Source organism: Mustela erminea, chromosome 14, assembly GCF_009829155.1.
Source record: "Mustela erminea isolate mMusErm1 chromosome 14, mMusErm1.Pri, whole genome shotgun sequence".
Lineage (NCBI taxonomy): Eukaryota > Metazoa > Chordata > Mammalia > Carnivora > Mustelidae > Mustela > Mustela erminea.
In genome coordinates, this window is record NC_045627.1 from 41056046 (window position 1) to 41079780 (window position 23735).

General features: G+C 46.2%; 1 protein-coding gene across 2 annotated transcripts in view; it reads left to right on the top strand.

Moving 5' to 3' along the window:
- Positions 1 to 11433: 11433 nt before the first annotated feature.
- The window catches only part of LRMDA (leucine rich melanocyte differentiation associated), a 1046803-nt gene continuing 1034501 nt past the window's right edge, over positions 11434 to 23735 (top strand). Inside the window, exons 1-2 of one of the 2 annotated variants that reach the window (XM_032314126.1) lie at positions 11434 to 11688; positions 18015 to 18115. In XM_032314126.1, the coding sequence (XP_032170017.1) occupies positions 11659 to 11688; positions 18015 to 18115 (131 nt within the window). In that variant the 5' untranslated portion in view covers positions 11434 to 11658. Of the gene's footprint in view, positions 11689 to 18014; positions 18116 to 23735 lie in introns of those variants that run through there. The other variant, XM_032314125.1, reaches the window with a different exon arrangement.

The following is a 23735-nucleotide window of genomic DNA, read 5'->3' on the forward strand; positions in this document are numbered from 1 at the left end:
TTCCAAAGGTCAGTGCTCTCTCCTGCCTCACAATGGTGTCCTTCAGGTTTTAGAAATTCTGGCAATGCATCCCTGTCATGCTCTTGTGTCCAAACTCACCTTTTCTGTCAGCCCAGTTCAGCATCCCTGGCAGCCCTAACATTCTCTCTATGTGTCCGTGGGAAGAGATATTGGAGATGGATCATTAAAGGAATAAAACTGGTTATGAAAGAACAGGGACCTGCACACACCCACAGTTAATGCATGTCACCCTGAATGCCGGCGATGAGGACGTCTATGTACCTAACCGCTGGTCACTTGAGAAGTGAGATCGTGGGGGATTTCAACTTTCTTCTTGCTCACCTGGAGTTTCTACTGCAAACGTTTGTTGCCTTTATAAATAGGAAAAGACAATATTTTTGTTTGCTTGCTTGTTTAGTGGAGACAATGATGCAGTGCCTCCAGAACTCTCCTAGCTTCCTTGCTCCTCCCAGTTCTCTTTTACTGAAAAATGCTCCCAGTCAAAGGAACTTCTTTTTTCTCCTTCCTCCTCTGAGCCAGGTGGGCAGAGGCCCATCCCTGGCACTTATTAGTCACAGGTTTGAAATGCAGGGGAGGGTTGGGGAGGGAGAAATGATTGGTGTGGGGTGGGAATTTGGGGATTCTTTTATCCCCTGCATCTCAAAGGCTGACAGGCTCTTGAGGGGTGGAAATGACTGGTAATTAGTGAACCTTCTCGGCAGCACACACTAAAGACACACTTCACAGTCTCTGTGACCTCTGCAGCCCGGTGAGGCTTTGTTATGTAGATGCTCTTAATTGGGTGAGTCACTTACTGCAAACAGCTTCGGGAGAGAGTACTGTAGGCTGTTTCAGGGCGGTTTCTTACCAGGGGTTCTACCTCAGGAGCTAGGGGGCTTAAAAGAAGTGGCCTCTCAGTAACTGCACTCTAACCTATAGAAGTGAGAAGTGATCCCATGGCTTGGAGTTAGCAGGGTGAGCATTTAGGGGGAGGGTTAAGCTATGGGCTTCATCTTCCTCCTCCCTCTCTCCCCGTCTCCTTCAGGTTATAGATCACCTATTCTGGGCAAAGCGGAGACTATTTTGAGATATAAACTGGGTTCTCTACATTCAAGGAGTTGTCCCTCTAGTTAAGACAGATGTAAATGTACGTAACAACACCGTACGGTGGGAATCAATGCCAGGCACGTGGAAGAAGTCTTTACAATGATGTTTCAGACCCTGGAGCAGTCAGTGAGGGCTGGAGCCTTGGAGAAGGCTTGTCAACAAGGGCAAGCAGGACCTGGAAGTGGTTATGGGGAGAGGGAGTCCCAGGATGAGACTTCATGAACAAAGGCATCACTGTCACACCCAGAGTCATGGCTCCCAGCACACTGAACTTGACTCCGATGTCAGATACACTGAGTGAAGTGAGAGAATGACTCAGCGGGTCCTCAAATGGGCTGTATTTACATTGTCACATGCTGATGATGGTCCTGAGTGTCCTGTCGGCTGCTTCTTCTATAGGAGGGCACAGTGCATACAGACTTTTAACTGCAGCAATCCAACCCCGCCCCGCACCCACCCACAATGTGGTATTTTGGTGAGCGGTTCCATCTTGGCTCCTTTATTCTTGTCTTGCAAATAGACATCAAGCCCTGGCAGTTGGGCTGCAATCTCTTTGTGGTCTCTCCCTTCAGGCCCTGAAAGGGGTCAGGTGTACTTTCAGAGTCTGTGAGGACATTTGCCTGAGCCTACTCTCTTCTTCCGATTGATCTTCCTCCAATTGTCAGGCCTGTTGCCCTAAAACACGAATGTAACCACGTTACTCCCATTGTGCTCCAAGTGAGGCCTGTGTAGGTCTTTATGGACTGGCCCCTGCCTGTCTCTTTTGCTCTCTTTCCGTCTTCAGTGTCAGCAATGACTTCCCTGCTGTTAAATCCAATGGTTAATTCTTTGTCCTCAGTTTACTTGACCTTGAATAGCAATGTACGAATTGATCACTTTTTTCTTCTTATTCCTTAATATTTTGTTTATAAAATTTTTCAAACTTATGAAAAAAATTAAAGAACACGATAATGAAAAAAAATGAAAGAACACGATAATGAATGCCCTTTCCCTTCATTTAGACTTATCAGCTGTTAACATGTTACCATGTCGGCATGCTGTCTTACACACACACACGCATTATTTTTTTCTGAACCATTTGACAGCTGTAGGCAACTTGATGTTTACCCCTAATTTCTTCAGCTTGCATCTCTGAAGGAAAAGCACATTCTCTTATGAAACCACAATACAATGAGTGCACCGATGAAAAGAAATATTAATTTAGTATTATCGGTAACATCATCAAATGGTTCACATGTAAACATTTCTGATTGTCCCTTAAATGTCTTTTTAGCTGTTTTTCTTTTCCCTAGTTTCAGTATCCAACAAAAGATCACACATTGCTCTCAATGGTCATGTTTCTTTAGTCCATTTTTATCTAGTACATTCCTTCCTGTTCCCTACCGCCCTATGACATTGACATTTTGGACAGTGTAGTTCAGTTGTCTTGAAGAGTGTTTCACTTTCTAGATTGTCTCTTTCCTCATGGAGAGAGTCTGGGGAAACATTTTGGCAAGAATCGCATGTAGTCGCGTGTGACTCCCACTGCATCTCATCTGAGGTCCATATGATCAGGTTGTCTTACCCTGGGAGATGCTAAGTTTGGGCTGGTGACCACCAGATCGGCCCACTCTAAAGGTACATTTTCCACTTTGTAATTTATAGATAATCTGTGAATTTCCATGTGAATTTCCTGCTCACCCAATGCTTTCAGCATCCCCTGGTGGTCTTTGGCTGAGTTGGTCATTATGTTAGAACCCCATCTTTTTTTTTTTTTTTAAAGATTTTATTTATTTATTTGACAGAGAGAGATCACAAGCAGACAGAGAGGCAGGCAGAGAGGGAGATAGAGGGAAGCAGGCTCCCTGCTGAGCAGAGAGCCCGATGTGGGACTCGATCGCAGGACCCTGAGATCATGACCTGAGCCGAAGGCAGTGGCTTAATCCACTGAGCCACCCAGGCGCCCTAGAACCCCATCTTTTTTCATTTCCTTTCTTTTCTTCTTTTTTTTTTTAATATTTTATTTATTTACTTGACAGAGATCACAAGTAGGCAGAGAGGCAGGCAGAAAGAGAGGGGGAAGCAGGCTCCCCTCTGAGCAGAGAGCCCAATGTGGGGCTTGATCCCAGGACCCTGAGATCATGACCAGAGCCGAAGGCAGAGGCCCAAACCGCTGAGCCACCCAGGCGCCCCTCTTTTCTTCTCTCTCTCTTTTTAAAAAGCATTTCTTTCTTGGCTTCCAGAGTCTGACTTGCATTCCGTTCTTCTTACCTCTGCAGCTTTCATTCTCAGTCTTTATGGCTCTTTCCCTTCTCCTTGACCTCTCGCTGTCAGTGCTTAGGACCCAATCCTCAGATCTTTTTCATCCTATCCTGTGGCTTTAAATGCCATCTAAAAACTGAGGACTCCCAAATCTCCAACTCTAGTTCATATCTGCTTCCTTAAGTCTAAGTTTCTATATAGACTCCTTCCTTGGCCTTTCTGCTTGTATATGTCAAAGTCATCCCAAACTTCTTAGGTCCAAAAGTGATCCCCTGATCTTCCTGTCCCTTAACTTGCTCATCCATTTCAGTATGTCCGCTTCATTCTCCCAGTTACTCAGGTCAAAGCCTTGAAGTTACTCTTGTCTCCTGTGTTTCTCATGCTCTCCATGTCCAATCCAACAGGAAATTCTGTTGATGTCATCTTCAAAATATATGTAGGCACTCGTCACTGTCTCCAGTGAGTCCTCTGTTAGTCTGCTATCAGCTTTCCCTGTTTTTGCCCTTCCTTCTCCATGGTCCATTCTCAATATAACAGCCAGAGCAGTCTTTACAAAATATGCATCCTTTTCTCAAGGTTCCGCATCTCTCCTGGGAGTACAAGACCAAGTCCTAGTCTTAGTCTATCAGGCCTTAGATGATCTCCTTCTCCTCCTCACACCATACCCTGCCTCCTGATTTCATTTGCATTGTTCTTCCTCTTGTTCACTCCACTATAGCCACTTTGACATGCTTGCTGTTTCCCAAACCTGCGAGGCACTCTCTTGCCTCAGGGCCTTTGAACTTGCTGTTTTAGCTGCCTTGAACATTTTCCCCCTAGATGTGCATCTGGCTCTCCCTCACCTCCTGCAGGACTTGACTTATATATCACTTTCTTTGTGGGGCCTTTCCTGATCATTCTATCTGCCCCCGGGGACTTCTTATCCCCTTCCTGTGCTCTTTTATTCTCCACAGCACTTATCACCACTAAATATTTGGTATTTACTTGCTTATTATCTCTCCCCACACTGAAAGTAAGCTCCACAAGGATAGAAACTTGTTTTCTCTATTGCTCTGTCCCCACAATTTAGATTAGTATCAAGCATACAGCAGGTACTCAATAAATACTTTATGAATAGTATTATTCAATGAGTATTATTACTCATGCATTGAATGAGTGAATTTCCAGTACCTAAGCATAAGCTATAAACCCTCTGGGTTCTAAGGACTGACAGTCTAAAATTTCTGCATTCTCTGCTGGCCACTGGGAGCTAGTGCAGTAGGTGGGAGGCCAGACTGTGTCCCAGATCAGGGTTCAGAGTTCAGACGGTAGCAATGCGATGGAACCCATGCATGCAACATTGGCCTGTGCTTTGTGTGCCTATTTACTTACACAAATGTTTATGTGCTTCTTTGAGTTTGTGAGTCTATGCCAGTGGGGTCATGTATAAAGGTCAGTGATCCTTTCCTGTTTTCTTCTCCAGGAAAGCCACAGATGCTTTATCGGGCTGGAGTCCCTGTGTGTGCCCATGAATGTCTCTGCTGGTGGCTGCAGCATCTCAAGGCTTCAGCCCGCCTGTGCTTTGGAGCTGAGCGGCAATCCAAAGCCTGGTGTGGCTGTACCAGGGAGACTCACCTTCCTGGCTGGAGTGACACTGTGCCCTGGGAAGCATTTGAGCTCAAGTTCGCCACTCAAGCATGAGCAAAGTGGCAACACAACGACCTGAGACTCAGGGAACACTCATCACTTTTGCCTTTGCTGTTCTTCTGCTTGGAAGATTCTTCTGCCAAGGCTTCTCATGGTTGGCGCCATGTTATTATTCAGATTTCAGCCCGAATGTTGCTCCTCTTAGAGAAGCCTTTCCAGAACACTCCATAGCTGTCTGGGGCTGTGCAGTTTGTGTATCACAAAGCATTGTGAGAGGGGCTAAAGTCTGGCTCCTGCTCTGCTCATCAAGGATTTCACAGGTAGAATGTTCTGAACAGCTAGCAGAGACCTTGGACATTGTATCCAAATTAGCAACACCCCCCACCACATTGTCTTCTTTTATCTTCATAACATGTGTTAGTGTTACCTGATATTACACATTTCACATACTCGAAATTATTTATTTACTTGTAACCTGTGCCCTCCCACCAGAGTATAAGCCCCAGGGGAGTAAGGATTGTATCTGTCTGGTTCCTTATTGTTGGAGCCTGACACCGAGCAGGTGTCCAGAAGTATTTATTAATGAGCACATTCTCTCTCCTTATTTTGCGGAGATGTACATACCTAACTGTGTTTTTACCTTACTAGTAAATTCCTCTTTGGATCAGTTAGTTTTCATGTAAGGAATCTGAGGACCTCAGGAGTGAAAGGATTCAGCCATGGGCACCTGGCTGATAATAGCAAAGCTAAGTCTTGAACCCAGGACTCATAGGCCAGGGCACTGACCACTTCAAGACTTGCCCACCACTTCACCTGACCCTCAGGCTTCTGGTACTGGTGGTATAGGTGCAGCTGATACTTGCTTTGCCCCTGGTTCAGAGCTGCAGAGAGAGCTGGGGCTCCTTTCGGAGAAGTGGAAAGAGACTCTGAATTAATATTGGTAAATCATGCCAGAACCCTCTTGTGTGCATTATAATTATTGACCCCATATATTCTAAAATAATCCCAGTAAATAATTATAAAAGTAAATCTCAGTGACAAATTTTGTATTTTATTTTATTTCCAGGAACACATTTATTCATCATAATCTCTTCAGGGTTAGGACAAATTGGAGCACTGGGTAGTGAATACAATTTGCAAATAGGCAATATAAGTAGAGAGAAAATTAATATGTATTCTTCAGCACTCTAAAAGGAGAGGAAGAACATTAATAGCCATTTCCATGAAGATATAACTTTGAAAATGTTATTTCTGATCCATCAGTGTGGGACTCCCTATGAGGAAAATGGTTGCAACGTGACAAGAAGTGATTAGATGTGAAATGGCATATTTCTGGCGCTTTCCCCAGTCTCTTCACCCTCTTCTTACTGGGATATAGGCTGAGTCCTGTTTTATTTTCTTCAGAAGGTCAAAGTTCTGGCCTGGGGTCGGCAGCTCATTTGCTGGGTGGCCTTGGGCAAGTCCCTTCCATGCCTCCGGCCTCAGTTTCCTCAATCCGTATTTGGAGTAAGTAATTTCTTTTTTTTTTTTTAAGATTTTATTTATTTGACAGAGAGAGATCACAAGTAGAGAGAGAGAGGAAGGAGCAGGCTCCCTCCCTAGCAGAGAACCTGATGTGGGACTTGATCCCAGGACCCTGAGATCATGACCCGAGCTGAAGGCAGAGGCTTAACCCACTGAGCCACCCAGGCAGCCCAAGGAGTAAGTAATTTCTAATGCAGCAGTCTGTATGGTCACAGTGCAAATTACCTGAGGATACTTGAGAAAATATATGTGCTAGGACAGCGTCTGTGGAATCAGAATCTAATTTGCTGAGTCCTGTACATTTTAATGGTGGGGGTGTTCCTCAACCTCTGAATGGCAGAACCTCTCCAAGCCAAGTTCAAATTCTGGACAAGTACCTGGGACTTAGACTCTGCTTCCGTCTCCACTAGCAGACAGAATAACTCAAACAGGTTCTTCTGGTCAATGTTCACTTTCCTTCTCAAAAGCCTTCTATGAGCTTCTGTCCTCAAGTCAGAGATAACCTCCATCTGGGCCCAGCTAAGGGTTTGGGGCATCCAGCTAGTTCCAGGCAAATGGGGGAATAAGATTTGGTTTTCACTGCTGTTTCCAGATTTGTGAAAATAATGCTTAGAGGGGCATCTGGGTGGCTCAGTTGGTTGGGCAACTGCCTTTGGCTCAGGTCATGAACCCGGAGTCCCAGGATCGAGTCCCGTGTCGGGCTCCCTGCTTCATGGGGAGTCTGCTTCTCCCTCTGACCTTCTCCCCTCTCATGTTCTCTCTCTCAAATAAATAAAGAAAATATTCAAAAAAAAAGAAAAGAAAAGAAAAGAAAAGAAAAGGATGCTAAGAGATTAGCAGGGAGCAGTTCCAGTTATAAATTCTCTTTTCCTGATCATTCCATCCAGTCTCCTCCATTAGTTTCTAATTACAAAGGCAGGGTATACATGTTGCAAAAATCACAGAATATATGCAGTGAAAAGCAGAAACTCTTCTCCCACTCACCTTTTGCAAACCTACTCCTTTCCCCACTCCTCGCTAATGTTTTCATTTTAATAGAGACAACAACCACAGTATCTTTTAAGATCCTAAGAGAAGGGAACTCAGAGGCACTGAGAATTAATGGTAATGACAATTATAATAGTACACAGTAATAATAAACTAACATTTATGCAATGAATAATCATACCAACCATTATGATTGCCTTTTATATATATATTTTAAAATGTAATTTGTTCTGGTTGGGAAATCAAGGAGGTGTTTAGAAGCCTAGATCATCCTTAATCCCTCACATACGTGCAAATATTGCAGAGAGGGCCCTGGAAACCTTTCCTCTTTCCTAAACTCTCTCCTTTAGACTGAAAAGAGGCTGCTTCAGCAACAAAGGGCATTTTGTATGCAGACATCCAGATTTTTTTTTTTAATTGAAATCTGAATGTGGTGAGTCTGAACTAGGGGCTGGGGCATGATTAATTACGGCAATCATCTTAACCTGCCCAGGGGTTGGGCCTGAAAGAAATGAGGCCAGGCTGAATAGAAATTTGACTAAGGATAGGTAGGAATGCTAATAAAACTTTGTTAACTGGCTCTGTCCTCTCTGCTGATCATGTACAAAGTTGGAGGGTTTTAAGCAATCAGTTCCTGTTTCACTGGTTCTGGTCGACCCCAGAATCAACTCCCTTGATTGCAAATAAACAGGATTTTCCTTTTTCTCCGCAGGAATGTGAAGGAGGAAGAACTCTAGGGGAAAGGGCCTTTTCTGCCAAAGAATAATCATAACAAAGATGACAGTAGGAATAAAATATTGGCCTCTTCATCAAGGGTGATAAGGAAATTTCTAGTGCTTAGTGTCGAACCTTCTCACTCCCCATTTGTAAGTGTTAGAACTCCAGAATTCATACGCTCGGGATTAGCTGCCCAGGTCTGATTTGAACTTTCTGTTCTGTAGTCCTCATGAGTATACTGTACAAATGGGGTTCCCCCGTCTCAATGTTGGACACAGGAAATAGGATCACAATCACAGGGCTTCTTGTTGACATAGGACTGTAAATGTCTGAGCATAAATCTTTCCGGAAGCGTATGCCTTAGTTATGTATACCCGGAGTGCCTAGCGCGGTGCCTGGTCCTCGGACGCTGCGGCCGAAGAGCTGTGGGGTAAAATAGGGTGAGACAGGGGTCTCCAAATCTCAGTCTCAACTGCCCACTAGAATGGCAGGAGGGAATTGAAGAAGCGCGTGGATCACTGCATGAGCCTTCTTCCCTGCCACCCCCATCCCGCCCGCCCCCGCCTGCCCAGCCGTGCTTCTGGGGCTGAGGCAGAAAGAGCTGTGTTCAAGATGAAGCCTCAAGATCCGTCCCCTCTGTTCACTCTTGTCAACTCCCTGGGTTCCAAAGGAATGGTTTGTTCACCTCCTGGGCCAGCCTCATCTCTGCGGTTCCTTTGCTCTCTCCCTTCCAGAGGGAGGGCCATATGCCCCGAAGAACTTTAACTTTGCTATTGTAGATGTAATTTTTCTTTTTGCTCAAGAAGGTGATGAGGAGGTAGAAGGATGTCCTCCATCCCCGTCTTCCAATTGTCCTTGGTTCAGGGATAGAGATCCTTTTTCTCCTCCTCCTTTCCCCTCCTTTCCTTCTCTTCTTCCTCCTTGTTCTTCTCTTCTGAAGATAACTTCCAAAGCTGAACCGAGCGAGGAGAGGTGAACCCAGGCTGGTTTTAGAGGAGCCTCCCCGACTAAATTCAGTAAATTTCTACTCTGCGCAAGAACTTTCAGTAGCTCCGTATTGTCATCAGCTTCCATTTCTAACACTAAAGCCCACATCCATCTGAACTATAGCCTTATTGTTTGTGATTTCTCCAATTACCTGTCCCTTGCCGTCAGCTGGTCTCCTGGATGTGTTCACCTAGTGGAGACAAGACTGGACGGGGAGGCAGAACAACTAAGACCAGACAGAGGAGGGGGAAAGTGGGCAAGGAGGCGGGAGAGGTAGGGAATGATGGGATTCTAAAAGATCTTGAGGGACATATTGGAGATTTTGGAGTGTTGCTAGTTGATTGGGAGCATTGAAAGTTTTCAGGTAGGGTCACATCAGGCTTTTAGAATGATCACCCTAGAGCCGTGTAGAGGAAGGAAAAATAGTGAGGAAGTCCTGGTAAGGTAGAAAAGACCCCTGCCTACTTTAGCATCATGGGCAGATAGTGTGTGCAGAACAGTCTATGCTCAGAAGACACAGCTGTGTACGGACACAGGGGCATGGATGAGATGACCTCAAGCACCTATTGGAATAGGTTCCAATTTCATCTGTGAGTAGCTTTAAGCCTGTTTCCCCATGTCCTCTCCTGGCAGTCAGAGAAGCCTTCTAGGAGGGCCAAGTGAAAGGTGGAGAGGGCGGTGTGTCATGACTGTGAGGGCCTGGGCCCGCTTCTTCCTTTGTGGGCAGGAAAGGCAGACAAAAGTGGACAATGGACCAGAGAGACTGCATCCAACAGAGAAGGAGAGAGGAGCATGAGGAGCTCGTCTGTGGGGCAGTAGGCCTGGAAGATTCCCTTTGATCCCCCTTATCTCTGGAGGGCAAGCCTTCTCTCTTGGCCTGTAAGAACTTTTGTAGCAGCATTTCCTGACTCTCCCCCACCCCCAGAGTAAACACAGCCAAGTCTCTGTTCTTACAGCTCCACTCTGCTATGTCCGCTCCTCCCAGCAGAGAGAGGGGCTGGCGGGTGGGCCCTCAGAGGTCAACACCACTCATCAGAATGCTGACAAGGAGGGCCCGTATTACAATGTGTTGGCACCAGGCCTGAGAGACGATGACGATAGCCACAATATGCTTAACCACGACTGTAATTATCATCAGCTGCACAAACAGGGGCTTCTAAGGGCTGTTTGGACACACAGAACAATGAAAACAAAAGCCCTGGGAACACCCCCGCAACAGAGGGGAGAGCTCCCATTATCAGTAGTTCTACTGAGTTGAAGCAGTTGCAGTGCAATGGGTAGAACCTGAAGTCTGGCACTCAGGATCCCTTCTCTGTTGGAATGGTAGCTTTACTCACGGGTATGGAGGGAGCAGGGGAGAGAGGCCAGTTAAGGCCAGGCTGGCTCTTAGTTTCTAGAGAAGATTGGTGATAATGTGACAATGAAGTGGTATGTGGTAATAGCTTCCTGCATCCTGGGGATGGAGGCATGAAGGCAAAACTTCACAGGGGGAAAATTGGGTTCCTTTCAATTGAGGACAGGCATGAACTGCCCTCCCAGACTGATGGAGGAGGCCTGATGGAGGAGGCAGCAAAGGTCGCCTTTCACTTCCACCTGAGGGGAAGAGGGGTGGTGCTGCGGGGCAGGGGGAGTGCGGAATGGAGGTGGAATTTGACCGCATGGATGACTTTGGCTTCACAAATAAGACGGGAAAGAATAAGAGAAACCTGAAATTTGGGGACATCATTGATTCTTCTTCTCTAGGGTTCATTACTGTAAGCGGGGATGCTTTTAGCTGAGCCAGCATTTTGTTATAATGAAATTCAATTCCCTCTTCCTCCCACTACAAATGGAAACTCCGCCCCACCCGGTGTCTTTCCAGCCTCTCCATTTACCCCCTTCCCCTCAAAGTTGGGGAGGGGAGTCGGGCCAACACCCCTCCCCCCGGCAGTTGAGGACAGTTATGTAATCCGGATTGTGTAATATAGGAAATGCCCTCTCTTCATGTCCCCGGCTAACTAAAGACTCAGATGGGGCCCCCCTCATGCGAAGCCCTCCTTCCCTAGCCTGCCCCCACTAGACTAAAGGAGTAGAGTTCTGGGCTTGGAGTTTTGGGGGGATGCTATTCTTGGTCCCCTGGGCCCTCAGGGGGGGCGATGAGGTCCTGGGGTGCCCCGGGGGCCATGGGGGAAGTTAAGGGGTCAGGCCATTCCGTGGGAGCGCGGGGCGCTCGGGGCCACCTCCGGCGGCGCGTGGCGGGGGGCGTGCCTAGGTTCACCGGCTCCAGGGCCTGCCGAGGGCAAGAGGCCGGGAGCGCAGCTGAGCCCGAGTTCCAGCACCCGGCCCGCGCCTCGGGCTTCCGCCGGGTCAGCTGACTATTTAAGTGCGGAACTGCGCGCTGGGCCGTGCTGCCCGCCGCCGCGCTGCGCTCGGTGCTTGGCTCTCGCCGCCCGGCGCCTGCACTCCGCGCCGCGCGTCCGCCCAGTCGTCATGGCTGGGCTCGTGGTCAGTGGAACTCAAGTAAGTCCGCCAGGACGAACCCCGCCCTCGCGTTGGGCAGTCGGTGTGGGGAGGGAGTGCTGGGGCAAGGGGCCACCCGGAGGTTGGAAAGGGCCCCTTGCCCCACCGCAGGCGGGCTGCGTCTCCAGCTGGCGACTCTTTCAGGAGCCCAGGCCCGCCCTAGTTTGGTGAGGGCACCACCCCCTCCCCTGGCTGTGGGAGAAGAGGGCAAGGCCCCCTAGGTCGACAAGGTCCTCTCCACCTTCTCTGTCCCTAGCACTGCTAAGGCCGGCAGCGCTGATTATTCCATCAGGCAGAGGCGACCATGCCCACAGCTGATGGTACTTCTGGGGGCTCTTAAAAAGTGTGTCATTTAATAATCAGAAGAAAATAACTTTGGTCAAAGAGAACATTTTAATATATGCGTCCTTGTACTAATGAAGTTGTAAAATATAAACATTAGGGGTATGTGTGTGTGTGTGTGTGTGTGTGTGTGTGTGTGTGTGGTTTCTTTATTTTTTAAGGTGCCCAGGATGGCAAAAGTGCCTAGTTCCCGCTAAAGACCATGAAAATCATAGTGCATTCCGACAGGCTCTCTAGGTTTGGGGTCCTCACTGCAGACTGCCTCTGGATCCCAATCCTAGGCCCCTTATTCAAGGCAGCTAGAAGGCTAAAGTCCCCCAGTTTTATTTTGGCATCTGATTTCTCTTCTTAGTTTATTATAGGGTGGACATACCATGTTATAGTAGTTTCAGGTGTGCCACATAGTAATTTGACAATTCAGTGCATTATACTTGGCTCACCACAAGTTAGCCTCTGTCACCATGCAACGTTATTACAATGTTACTGACTATATTCCTAATGCTCTACTTCTCATCCCATGGACTTTTTTCGTAACAGTTTGTGCCTCTTAATTCCTTTCACTATTTGCCTATCCTCCAACCCCCCCCCCCCCCCCCCCCCCCCGCCCCGCGACCACCAATTTATTCTCTGGTATTTGAGTCTGTTTTTGTGCTTTGTTCATTTTTTAGATTCCACGTGGAAGTGAAATCATGTGGTATTTGCCTTTCTCTAACTTGTTTCACGGACCCTCCAGTTCCCTCCATGGTGTCACAAGTGGCAAGCGCTGATTCCACACCTGACTTCTGGAACTGGTGTCCGAGGAATGGCAACATTCCAGTTTCAGCTCGGGGTGACAGACACCTAGCCTCGCTTGCTTTCAGCCCTGTAGTGGAGCCTCAGGTGTTCTCAGTCATTGCTGGAGGGATGCTGGGCCCAGGGGCCTTTTACCTTCTGAAAAAGCCAGGTCTCTCTTTTTAACCTCTGATTAAGCCAGCCCTCCTCCCGCCTTTCCTTGCATGCCCTAGAGAAATAGTTCTGAGGTTTTGAAGCTCACCTCTTGGATTGCCTAAGGCAGGTAGTGTCAGGCACAGTTAGTTTTTTGAGATGACTTTGGGCAAATGTTTCCACATTCTCAGAGTTTGGAAGTGAGAAGGCCAGGGAGGTACCAGCCTGTGGGAAAGGTTAAAAATGATGGGTCTTACTTAGATGGCCGGGATAAGGGCTTTTGGGAGTTAACATGTCTGCCTAGAAGGAGGAGTAGGAGGAGAGGGCCTCTGCCCAAGAATGTCCCCTTCCCCGCAGACCCTAGGTCTCTGCATTTTAGACCCAGCATTCTTTGGGTGAAGCTTCTAATAACTTGGAGCACTTGATGGGAGGGGTAAGAACTTGCCTGTGCCTCCTTCTCTTTTCCCAGGTTTCCCTAACTTGATTATTTTGCTGCACCGCCTGCTTTTAGACTACTCCAAAGAATTCAAAGGCAATTACTAACCTGTGGGTGAGGCATTTTGAGCATTAGGGGACTGTGCTAAGCAGATGGAGCTGCTGGGGAGGAGCTAAGACAGCCTGAAGAAATGCTGCTGGGGTGTTAGTCTCCCAGGTCTGGAACCTCCTAGGCCAGTGGCCAGCCGGGGGTTTAGGTGTGGGCTTTTTTGCTTTGTTTTTAGCGTTCTGCCCTTTTTAGTTTCTAGGGACAGCCATAACAAGAAGTAGTTCCTGGAATGTGTATCACATGGTACTTCTTAAATTTTGGTTGAGCTTTCTTAAAAAGAAAAAAAAGCCTTCCCATGAGCCCTTAGTATTGATACTGTTCTTATTGCAATGTTGCCTAAATATACAAACATACAACCAGATAGAACTTTTTCTAAGTTCATAGAGACCTATCCCCCAAATAAAGAGATGGTTTGAGGGCATAGAAAACAAAACAAAACCAAAACAAAAAACCAAACATACCACCACTGAAACAATTGAATAAGATGGATGATGTTGTGTTGAAATTAGGTCATTGCTTTCAACACCACTGTGGGCTGACTGCTGTTGCCCTGGGTTTTAGGAGTCCTATGGGCTTCTGTCAGCCCTCTCTCCATTCTTCTCTGTAAAATCTTTTTATTCAACATGAATCTGACTTTATTTGGCCTTCTCTTGGCTTGAATGCAACATTTATATCATCATAAAGTTCTTAATCTTCTTTTTCCGCCAGTTTATGACCAAGCAGTGGCATCGATACAATTGTAGATCTAAATGCAAACGTGGAATTCAGACCCTGAAATCTTGTTCCCAAGACATGGGAATAACAAATCCTTTCTTAAGGGTATTGGTCTGATTCACCTGTTTACTGAGTGACCAGTAGGTGCTGAGGACAGTGCTATGTACTCTTGTCATTGCTCTAAGTTAGTTGAGGATCTATGACTCACTGGGCTATTTCATGAGGATCGACTAGCTAACAGCCAGGTGGTAGGCATTTAATACATATTAGTTCCCTTACTCATCATACCTTTGGGATGCGGTTAGTGTTAGACTAGTTTACAGAAGATGAGACCAGCTCTGTGAGATTGTGACCCATCCGGGATAACAGCTAGGAAGTAACAGCCCGTGACAGTTTCTATTCTGACAGAGCTTTCACTACTGCACATTTAAAATCCAGGATCTGGGGCACCTGGGTGGCTCAGTGGGTTAAGCCGCTGCCTTCAGCTCAGGTCATGATCTCAGGGTCCTGGGATCAAGTCCCGCATCGGGCTCTCTGCTCGGCAGGGAGCCTGCTTCCTCCTCTCTCTCTCTCTCTGCCTGCCTCTCTGCCTACTTGTGATCTCTCTCTGTCAAATAAATAAATAAAAATATTTAAAAAAATAATAAAATAAAATCCAGGATCTTCCACTCCTGGGCTGATTATTATCAGAAAATAATCGTCTTCATACAGAGTCAACTAACACTTCTACCACGCTTAGAGATGTCCAGAGACCCAGACTGTCTCAACTGCAAACAGAAATCTGTAGTCCCCTGTAGTTGAGTAATTCCCTGTGGCCTCTGCTCAGGGGTGCTGGGTATGTGTATGGGTGGGGATTTTGCACAGACCTTCTTATTTTCCTCTCTGGTATCCCTCTTTATCCCTCTATGGTTGGGTGGGGGCAGGGCAGGGAAATCTTCATCAGTTTTCATTTCCCCAGTAATGGTGTCCCTTTCTGTTACCATTCCACACAAGGTAGAAGTCTTGCGATACCGGAGACCTAAGGTAGGCAAATGAAAAGTACAAAACTTGGTTCTTCAGTCTAAAAGTAACTCACTGAAGGCAATGGCTCTTGTTCTGGATGTGCTCTTGCTTCTGTGGCATTTAGGGTCTCTTAGTCTCGCTTTCCCTTATTTGCTCAAGTAGCAAACTATTTTTGGTCTGGCTCTTTGGGCCTTGTTACAGTAGGTGGGCCTCTGCTCCAAGAATCTTCCTGATACCCTGAGAGGTAATGTCTTCCACCCAGGAGTACTTGTTAAATAGGACTTTGTTCTCATTGTGAGTGTTGGTTGCTGTGCCTGGCAGTGGTTGCTAGCTGCTTTTAAGCCTTAAACCTTGTCCTGCTGATTTGGACCCTTAAACGTGGCCAGCGTAACTCACATCTCTAAATGCCCCAGTTTAGCTTGGGGTTGGTGTGGTGGGGTGTCCAAGCATGCAGATGGCTTATCAGGTTGGCTTTCCTCCCAAATTTTAGAGACTTGGTCTCCACTGTGGAAAAGAGTTGTGTTTGAGTTTTCCTGGGATGTTATGTTAAGCTATTGTAATAAAACAAGCTGATACGTCTCGTTAGGCATGTGAATGATCTGCAGGCTTCATGGTGATAGCTTCCTTGGTGCTCCTTTTGCCTCTGAAAGGGGATCCTACAGAAGAAAAGGGGGAGCAAATCTCCCTCTACCTAGGTTCTAATGCTCCTCTGGGGCTCTCAACATCCTATATCATGAAGTAGGTCGCAACCTTTTAGCCAGGAAGATGCATTTTTGAAGCCAAAACGTGATGATAGATGTGCCACTGGTGTTTATTGATCAAGAAAATCCACATCCATGTGTGGATTCATAAGAACTCCGTGGTGCCCAAGTTGGAAGTTCCTAGTCCTGGTGCAGGACTTTATCATTACGAAGCTGTCTTACAGTGGGCATGCCGCCGAAGTCTTAGTTTCTTTGTTAAAAACATGAGGGGTTTCAAGAAATGGAGTCCCTACGAGATGGAGTCCTTGGTGAGTCTATAAGGACACAGCTCCGTTTCTACATCTAAACCTCAGCCTCTATGCTGTATATACCACGGAGATCTTGAACGATACCTATGAGATTGGGTGCATGATGTGGTGAAAGGGATGGGTTTTCTGGTGATTTCCATGGGCCTCCAGGGTCACTGTGATATTCTACTACAGAAATGGCTGCTGGTCGAGTGGGCTTCCGCAGGGGAATTAAAGTCCCTAGATTGATTGGGGCCTTATATCCCCAGTCTCTTCTTGCTGTATGATTTCCGTCTGTGTTTGGAAGGAGAAGTTTATTACCCAAGGAGTTCTGAGGAAGGACAGGTCCCATGTAGAAAATGGAGGTGGCTAGATTGAACTTAGAGACCTTTATATTTTAGTCTGTGTCTTCCGGAGTCCAACTTATTTTATCGGAATCTGCTATTTTTCTGTCCTTTTTCCCAAACTTTTTCTCCTCGAGAAATGAAGTTATTGAGAGCGTGAGTACAGGATACTGTACTGTGCCCATTGGATAGGACAGGGCTGGGAGCAGACTTGAAACTGAGTGTAGGAAGGTACAGTGTAATTTTTTTTTTTTAATAAGGTTGAGTCCTATGAAAGTGCTATTTCTGTAGTTTTAGGATTGAATATTAGTAATCATGATTTCAACCTAATATCTTGAGTTCTATATGGCCACCATATTCTTGTCCCCATTGGGAAGCATAACCCCTGGGGGAATCTTTTACTTATTCCAAGACATTCTTACATGTATGTGTAGGAGGAGATGCATTTGGGGGGCAGGGGAGGAAGGATCAAGACTGTAGTCATGTAATAGGCCCAAATTTCTACCTGGCAGCTGGGGGTAGGGAGTCCTTTAGAGAAGTATCCTATATTTTGATCCCACTGGCCAACTGTCACCCATGGGTTTGTTCTATGGATTTTGGAATTAGTGCCCTGTGGTTGAATTGGCAACTATCTGTAAAAAACGTTTTTCAAAGATTGAGTGGTTGGAGATGTGAGAAAGCCCTCTGACCTTCCTACAATCAAATTCTGGCATCAAATTTCAATTCAGCTTCTTAATATTTGGACATACACTAGGTTAATAATGATGATAAAATAAGTAAAGAAAGGCCTAAGGGAACAGCTCTGCAGCCCGAGTGGGGTTGGTTGCAAAAGGCTCCCTGGAGACTCTTCTTGGAAGCTGTGGCCACCCTTCGTTTCCCTGCTGCCTTCAAATCAGCTTTGTACAGAGTGCGGGGGATGTTTTATATGGAGTAGTAATAGGATGGGATTGGCGGTCTGGGGAGGTTTTCTTGTCTAACCCTATTTGTTCCAGCACCCTGCAGGTTGAATGCTGGTAAATGCATCTGCTGTGTCTTTTATGAGGTAATGTGCATAACAGGGTATTTGGGGGGGAGGGGGACAGAGGAGGAGCGGGAGGAGGAAAGCCAGAGGGGCAGCTGTTGGAAAGGCCCCTGAGCGAGAGGCTGATTGCTGTGTTTATATCAGCGTGCTCTGACATGGGGCCTTTTCTGGACACCTGAATCTGGCCAATTTCAGTCCAATTTCCATTGTGCTGGGATTAGCCTCCATCATGCTAAGGGTACCAGGAAAGGGGAACTCTTGGCAGAGTCCCTGAAGCCCCCAAAGCTGATTTGATCAGGAAAATGGTCACAAATGGGGCTTTTGTGTGTGTATGAGGAGCGCGTTGGTTCAAAGTTGCGGAAGCAATCTTCAGATCAATGACTCAGGGTTGGGAGCAGCTGGGCGATTTCCGATTGCCACATTGTTTCTGTTTCATTTAATTTCCAGGTGTCCTACATAGGCCAGGACTGCAGAGAAATTCCAGAGCACCTTGGAAGGGACTGTGGACATTTCGCAAAGAGGCTCGATCTGAGCTTTAACCTTCTGAGGTATGTACCCTTCACAAGATGCAGACCAGGCCAGGGAGGCCCAGTCCCCTGGTCATGGCCCGTGGGTGAAAATCACCATCCAGTTCTGCGTAGGGTGTGGGGACTCTGAGACATGTGAAGTCACACCTCAAAAGTGGGACTTTGCTTCAGATGAATCTTTGGCTAGCCTCTTTGTGCCACTGAAAAAGCTGCGAGCATGGACATCCTCCCTCTCCTCCAAGGTCCTCCAAGGGGGACCATCATAGTGTTACTTTGTTCTTTACCTTTGTCACTGATGACCATGTAGATAAGTTAGAACACTCTTGGGGAAGGAATGAGATGGAACCAACAGGGGCATTTGGGGGCGTTTAGGAATGCTTTTCAGGATAACCCCATCTCCCAGAGATTTGCTGAATCACAGGTAAGGTGCATATATGTGTCTGTGTGTGTTCTTCCTTTGATTTCTTTTTTCTTTTAATGAATTGGAGCCTTAAATATTTTGTGATGATTTCTCCCAGATGGTATTTTGAAGCCATTCAGACACTGTTGGCATGGGGCAGGAGGGAGGCGCACTCTAACAACTGTTCCAATCTTGGCAGAAGTTAAGTGTGATCTTCTGTATTATTCCATTGGAAAATATACAGTGATTTCATTTCTTCATTGAAGTTATCCATTGTGACTGGTTTGGGGGCTTGGAAGAGGGAAGTAGGAGGTACTTGGAAAGCAGATAACAGTGGGATACATGAGCAGGGGTCAGGGTGGTGGTTTTCCTAATAAGCTGGTTCCATGTAGGGCTTTTCTTCTAAGTGTTCCCTTGAGAACTGTGCTGTCCTCCAAAAGGAACAAACTGTCTTGGGGTAGAAGGAGAGATGAGATTGAATCCTATTCCAGGGCTCAGGCATTTTTGTGTTTCCATGACTTGGTCTTTTCTTTCCCAGCCTCTGAGTCCAGACACTTGGGAAATAACAGTTTGAGAGAAAATGGACAAAATGCAGGGCGTGAAGTCACCAGCAGGTAGAGGGGACTTTAAACTGACAGAGCTTTTTGGGCCGGTCCTTATGGAGATGCATGGTCTTTAGGGAAGGGGTGTCCAGAGGGTTATGTAGAAAGAGAGTGGGCACTGAGTGTGTGGGTACAGAGGTTGGTATCCTTCTGGAGAGATAGGGAAACTGAAAAGTCAAACTGATGTATAGTGTTGAGAGGATGCCAAACAAAGAAATGCTGACTCTAAGGAAGTTAAGGAGGGTCATCGGTCCGAGGATAGGACAAAAGGATAGGATAGGACAAAAGTACAGAGCCTGGACCGGATAGTGCCTGGGACATGTGTGTCCCTTAAGAAGTTCCCCAGTGCAGACTCATGGAGAGGGTTTCTTTGCTTGGTTATCGGAAGGAGCTCTTTCTCTGTGCCTGGCTTCCAGAAGCTTAGGGGCATTGTGGCTCAGGCTGTGGCTGCCTTGCCCGGATGTGGGTTGGAGGAGGATGGGCCCCATGAGGGAGTGTGTCAGCGGGGACAGGTCATGGGACTGAGTTGTCAGGTCCGAAGAAACAGAGCTGTCTTTGTCAAACTCGGAGGCCCTGCTTCCCTTTAGCAGAGAAGGGGCTGGACCCTGGGAGGGGTGTGTGTGTGTGTGTGTGTGTGTGTGTGTGTGTGTGTGTGTGTGAGAGAGAGAGAGAGAGAGAGAGAGAGAGGGGAGAAGAAGGAGAAGGAGAAGAAGGAAGAAGAAGGAGGAGGAGGAGGAGGGAGAGAAATGAGCAGAGTCAGTGGTGAGAAGGGGCTCTATATAAGGATTTATCATGAGAAAGGACAGATTCTAGAAGCAGGGCAATTGAGTGAGAGGAAGGTTAGGAAAACAGATTTGGAATGAGGGGGAATTGTGAATTTAATTCTCCTTTGTTGAGAGGAGAACATTTCTGTAGTGTTGAGTTTGAGGTGCTGTCCCATCTGGTCAGGGGCCTGTTCCTCTCGGTGTGTGATCTCCACACTGGTTTATAGCTGGATGGGGGCAGGGATGAGCAATGGAGGGGTGCGCACACGGTGTAGACTTTAGGAGGAACAAATGTGCAAAGAGGAGGAAAACCTTCTTCTTTACATGTAGATTATTTTTAGCCTGCCAGTTCTCCTCGGCCCTGCTGTTACTCAACATTGGATAGTTCCAGAGCTATTTTGTGCATATACTACAATACGAATGTCTTAAGCGGCCATATTGTATTCCTTCTTGCCAATGTAGTAGTTAAAAGGGGGGCACCAGTCTTCAGTTAACCACTCACATTAGGAACATCCTTCTCTGTTGTCTTACCATAAATTCATAACCATATACCATCAACATTGTTAATCTCATTGATAAAAGTAATTGTTCTCCTGATTCTTCTATGGCCACTGTTCATGCTGGAGGGAAGGAGGTTTAGGGATTTATAAGCTCTAAACTTTGGTTTTAAGTCCCTGTACATAGAAAATTTTATCCTGTTACATGTCTGCCTTCTCTCCTGCGTTAATTCTTGTGAATCTTCTGCTTCTTTTGGGTCTGCCAATAGTAAACTGGTTACCTGTCTATGCAGAAGGTTGTGGAAATTCGAGCTGTACTGTTTCTGGGACTCTGCCCTGGGGAAATGAAAGTCTCTGGAGCTGGTGTGTACCCTGTCAGGTTGCAAGTTGAAAATCGAAGGAGGAAAACCGGTCCGAATGAAACTTCTGCCTGCCTTCAAAGACACACATTCTCTCCTCTGCCTTTCAGCCTACATCTCCTTCCTGGACATGATTCCCAGGGACAGGTGATTGCTATTCACACTGGAATGGGGGATAGAGGCTTTGGGGAGCTCATCAGGTAATGCCTAGGAGGAGGAATGTTGCTTCTTGAATTTTAATGCATTAATGATCACGAGTCCAATGTCTGCATCTGCATGAAATCGTACTGAGATCTTGTTTTTTGAAGATTTTTTTTTTAAATAGAAACATGATCAACATAGAAATGTTCAATGCAAAGTATAAGGAAATGCTCTTTCTTCAAGTCACTGATAATCTTGCCACTAGAAATCACCACTGCTGACACTTTATTGTCTTCCAACCTCTTATAATGCCAAATATTTAAAAATGTGCTGTTGCTCACATTGTGTTGGAAGCATTTTCCTATCAGTAAATACTACATTACAGTTTTTAATGGTTTCTTATTTCTTAGTGTTGGACGTTTAGATTGTTTCCAGATTTTTACTGTTAAAAATACGTTATAAATATTCTTGTAATACTCATGAATAGGACTCTGATTAGTTTCTTGGGACAAATTCCTAGAGACAGAATTGTCAGAGGGGTCTGATAAAGATGTCAGATTGCTCTTGAGAGCTTCTACCTACCGATTTCTGCTACTAAGAATATTTGAGAACCCATTGTCCCAAACTCTTCCTTGTACTTGTTTTTGAGGTTTTCGTATTTTATTTTTACTCTGATCAACAAAGTTCCTATGCTCTGGCCAGTGCTAGTTGTGTGATCTGCTCAAGGCAAAGAGCTTGTTAATGAGCCACTCCAGCTTCAATTTCCCTTTTTCCCTGGATTGGGAAGGGACAGAGTTCTCTGTGGTGTCCATCCCAAATCCCACAGCCCCAAGGGCCCTGAGTCCCTAGTGATTGGAGTCAGATGCTTGCTGAGCTGCTTGAACACAGTGGGCAGAGCAGGGCTCCCATGGCAAACAGCGATAAATACATCTGTGTCAATCTGGCAATAAAATGGAGAGGGTTTAATTGATCTATGGCAACAGGAAGCATACGTTTTAAAAACCAAATTATTTGCACTTGCATCTTACTTAGCATCACTCTGATAAATGTACTTGATGCGGGGATTGTTGAGGAGAAAAAGGTGGGAGCTTGCTTGTTGCTTCCCTGGCTTTGGCCAGGATGATGACAGTGAAAGGCAGGAGAGCTCTAAAGAAATGGTGGCTCTGTGACCCTCACCCCCACAAAGGCAGTGAGGTGGACACTGGAGGTGCACAGTAAGGGCTCCAGGGATGGGCACACCACCAGTCGTGTCTGATAGGAAGTGCCAGATGAAATTGGGCCTGGTAACTTGCTGCAAAATTGGGAAAATGGGCAGGGAATTAGAAGGAACCAAGGCTTTGTGGTTAAACACCCTGGCTTGCAATCGTGTCACTCACCAGTTGTTTAAGTGGCCTTAGGCTGATTGTAGAAATTGAGTGTGTGACTGTGGAAAGTGCCTAAAAAATTACGTGGCACATAATAGGTTTTCAAGAAGCATAGCTATAGTTGGAGCTAAAACATGTTGTTAGGGAGGCTGAAAGCCTAGGCTGAATCCTCCTCAGGGGCGAGTTCAATCCATGGTAGTCATTGGGGTTCCTGATGGACCTTCAGGATTTTCTCTCCTTCCGCACATGCAATGTTGGCACATTGCTGCATCCTTTGGTATGACCAACTGGCAGAAACTTGAAAAGCCAGTGCACAGTTTGCCAATTACTCTTCTACCTGCTGTAATCCCTGGGTTCTGACTGTAAATGAGCAAAACCCTCAGCTTATCCATGTTGGATGTCAGTTTTAGATGAGAACAATGTAAGAGTTTAAGGTGTTTGTTAACACAGCATAACCTAGCCGATGCTAACCAATTACTTCAGTTCTCCAGCTGCCTTTGACATTCCATAGGCTCAAACCAGTTGTCTTCTATGTATTTTCATCTTTGTCTGTTAGGAGCATACCTTTGTTCATAGTACAGTGGGAATGGGTCAGAGAAAATTCCCCACCCAGACTCGCAGGAGAACAGTTCAAAGGGCATGTTCTGTTGACATAGGTCTTCATCAAATCATTTCTTTGCAGCCGGGAACCTTGTCCATACTTGTTTTTAAAATGCAAATGCAGTGGTCTTACTTGGAGAGTACGTTGATCGTGGGGTGGAGATGACCACAGAGCTCATGACCCTAAACCTTGAGGGGTAGAGATGGTGGTAGAAAAGATAGACTTTAGAAAGATAAACTGTTAGTGAATTTTCAAAATAGTTCTAGGGCATTGACGAATTCCAAGGAGGCAAGGATCTTTGTGTGTCAGAATGAGTGTTCTCAGTTGGGCAGTGTTGCAAAAAGCACCTTTTTCATTCCAAGAATATCACTGGCCTTCCCTTGCATGGGAGGGGGGTGAGGGAAGATCACTAAGGGAGCAGATATCATGAATTAAGCAGTACCACCCTCTTCCTCATCCAAGAATGTCCTGCCTTCCTGGATTTATAACCCTCTGGGCAGGGAAAATGGGTTTTGAGCCACTGTGGGTAAGTCTCCATTGGGGAAGTGGTGGAAGATTGGAGAGAGTTGTCTATGGGGCTGTCAGGATGTTCAGCTTTCTCATAGACGATGTTGTAACTTTCCCTGTAACTTTCAGTGTGATTTAGAAAGTACTTTCATAAACAGTGTCTCCAGATTTCCTACTGTGTTTGTCTCTAGGATAAGAAATTCCTACACTTTCTTGGAATGCCTTTTATTTCCCTTCTCAACTGTTTTACTCCCTCAGAACCTTGGGTTTAATTTCCCTTTGTAAAGTTTGTCTCCCTGAGCTGTTGGAACTTGGACCTCACCGCTCTCCCTTCTCCATCTGCCCTGCCGTCCATCCTGTGCACAAAGGTGCCTGCCATGTTGTCAGGGTAGCAGTTGGAAGGAAT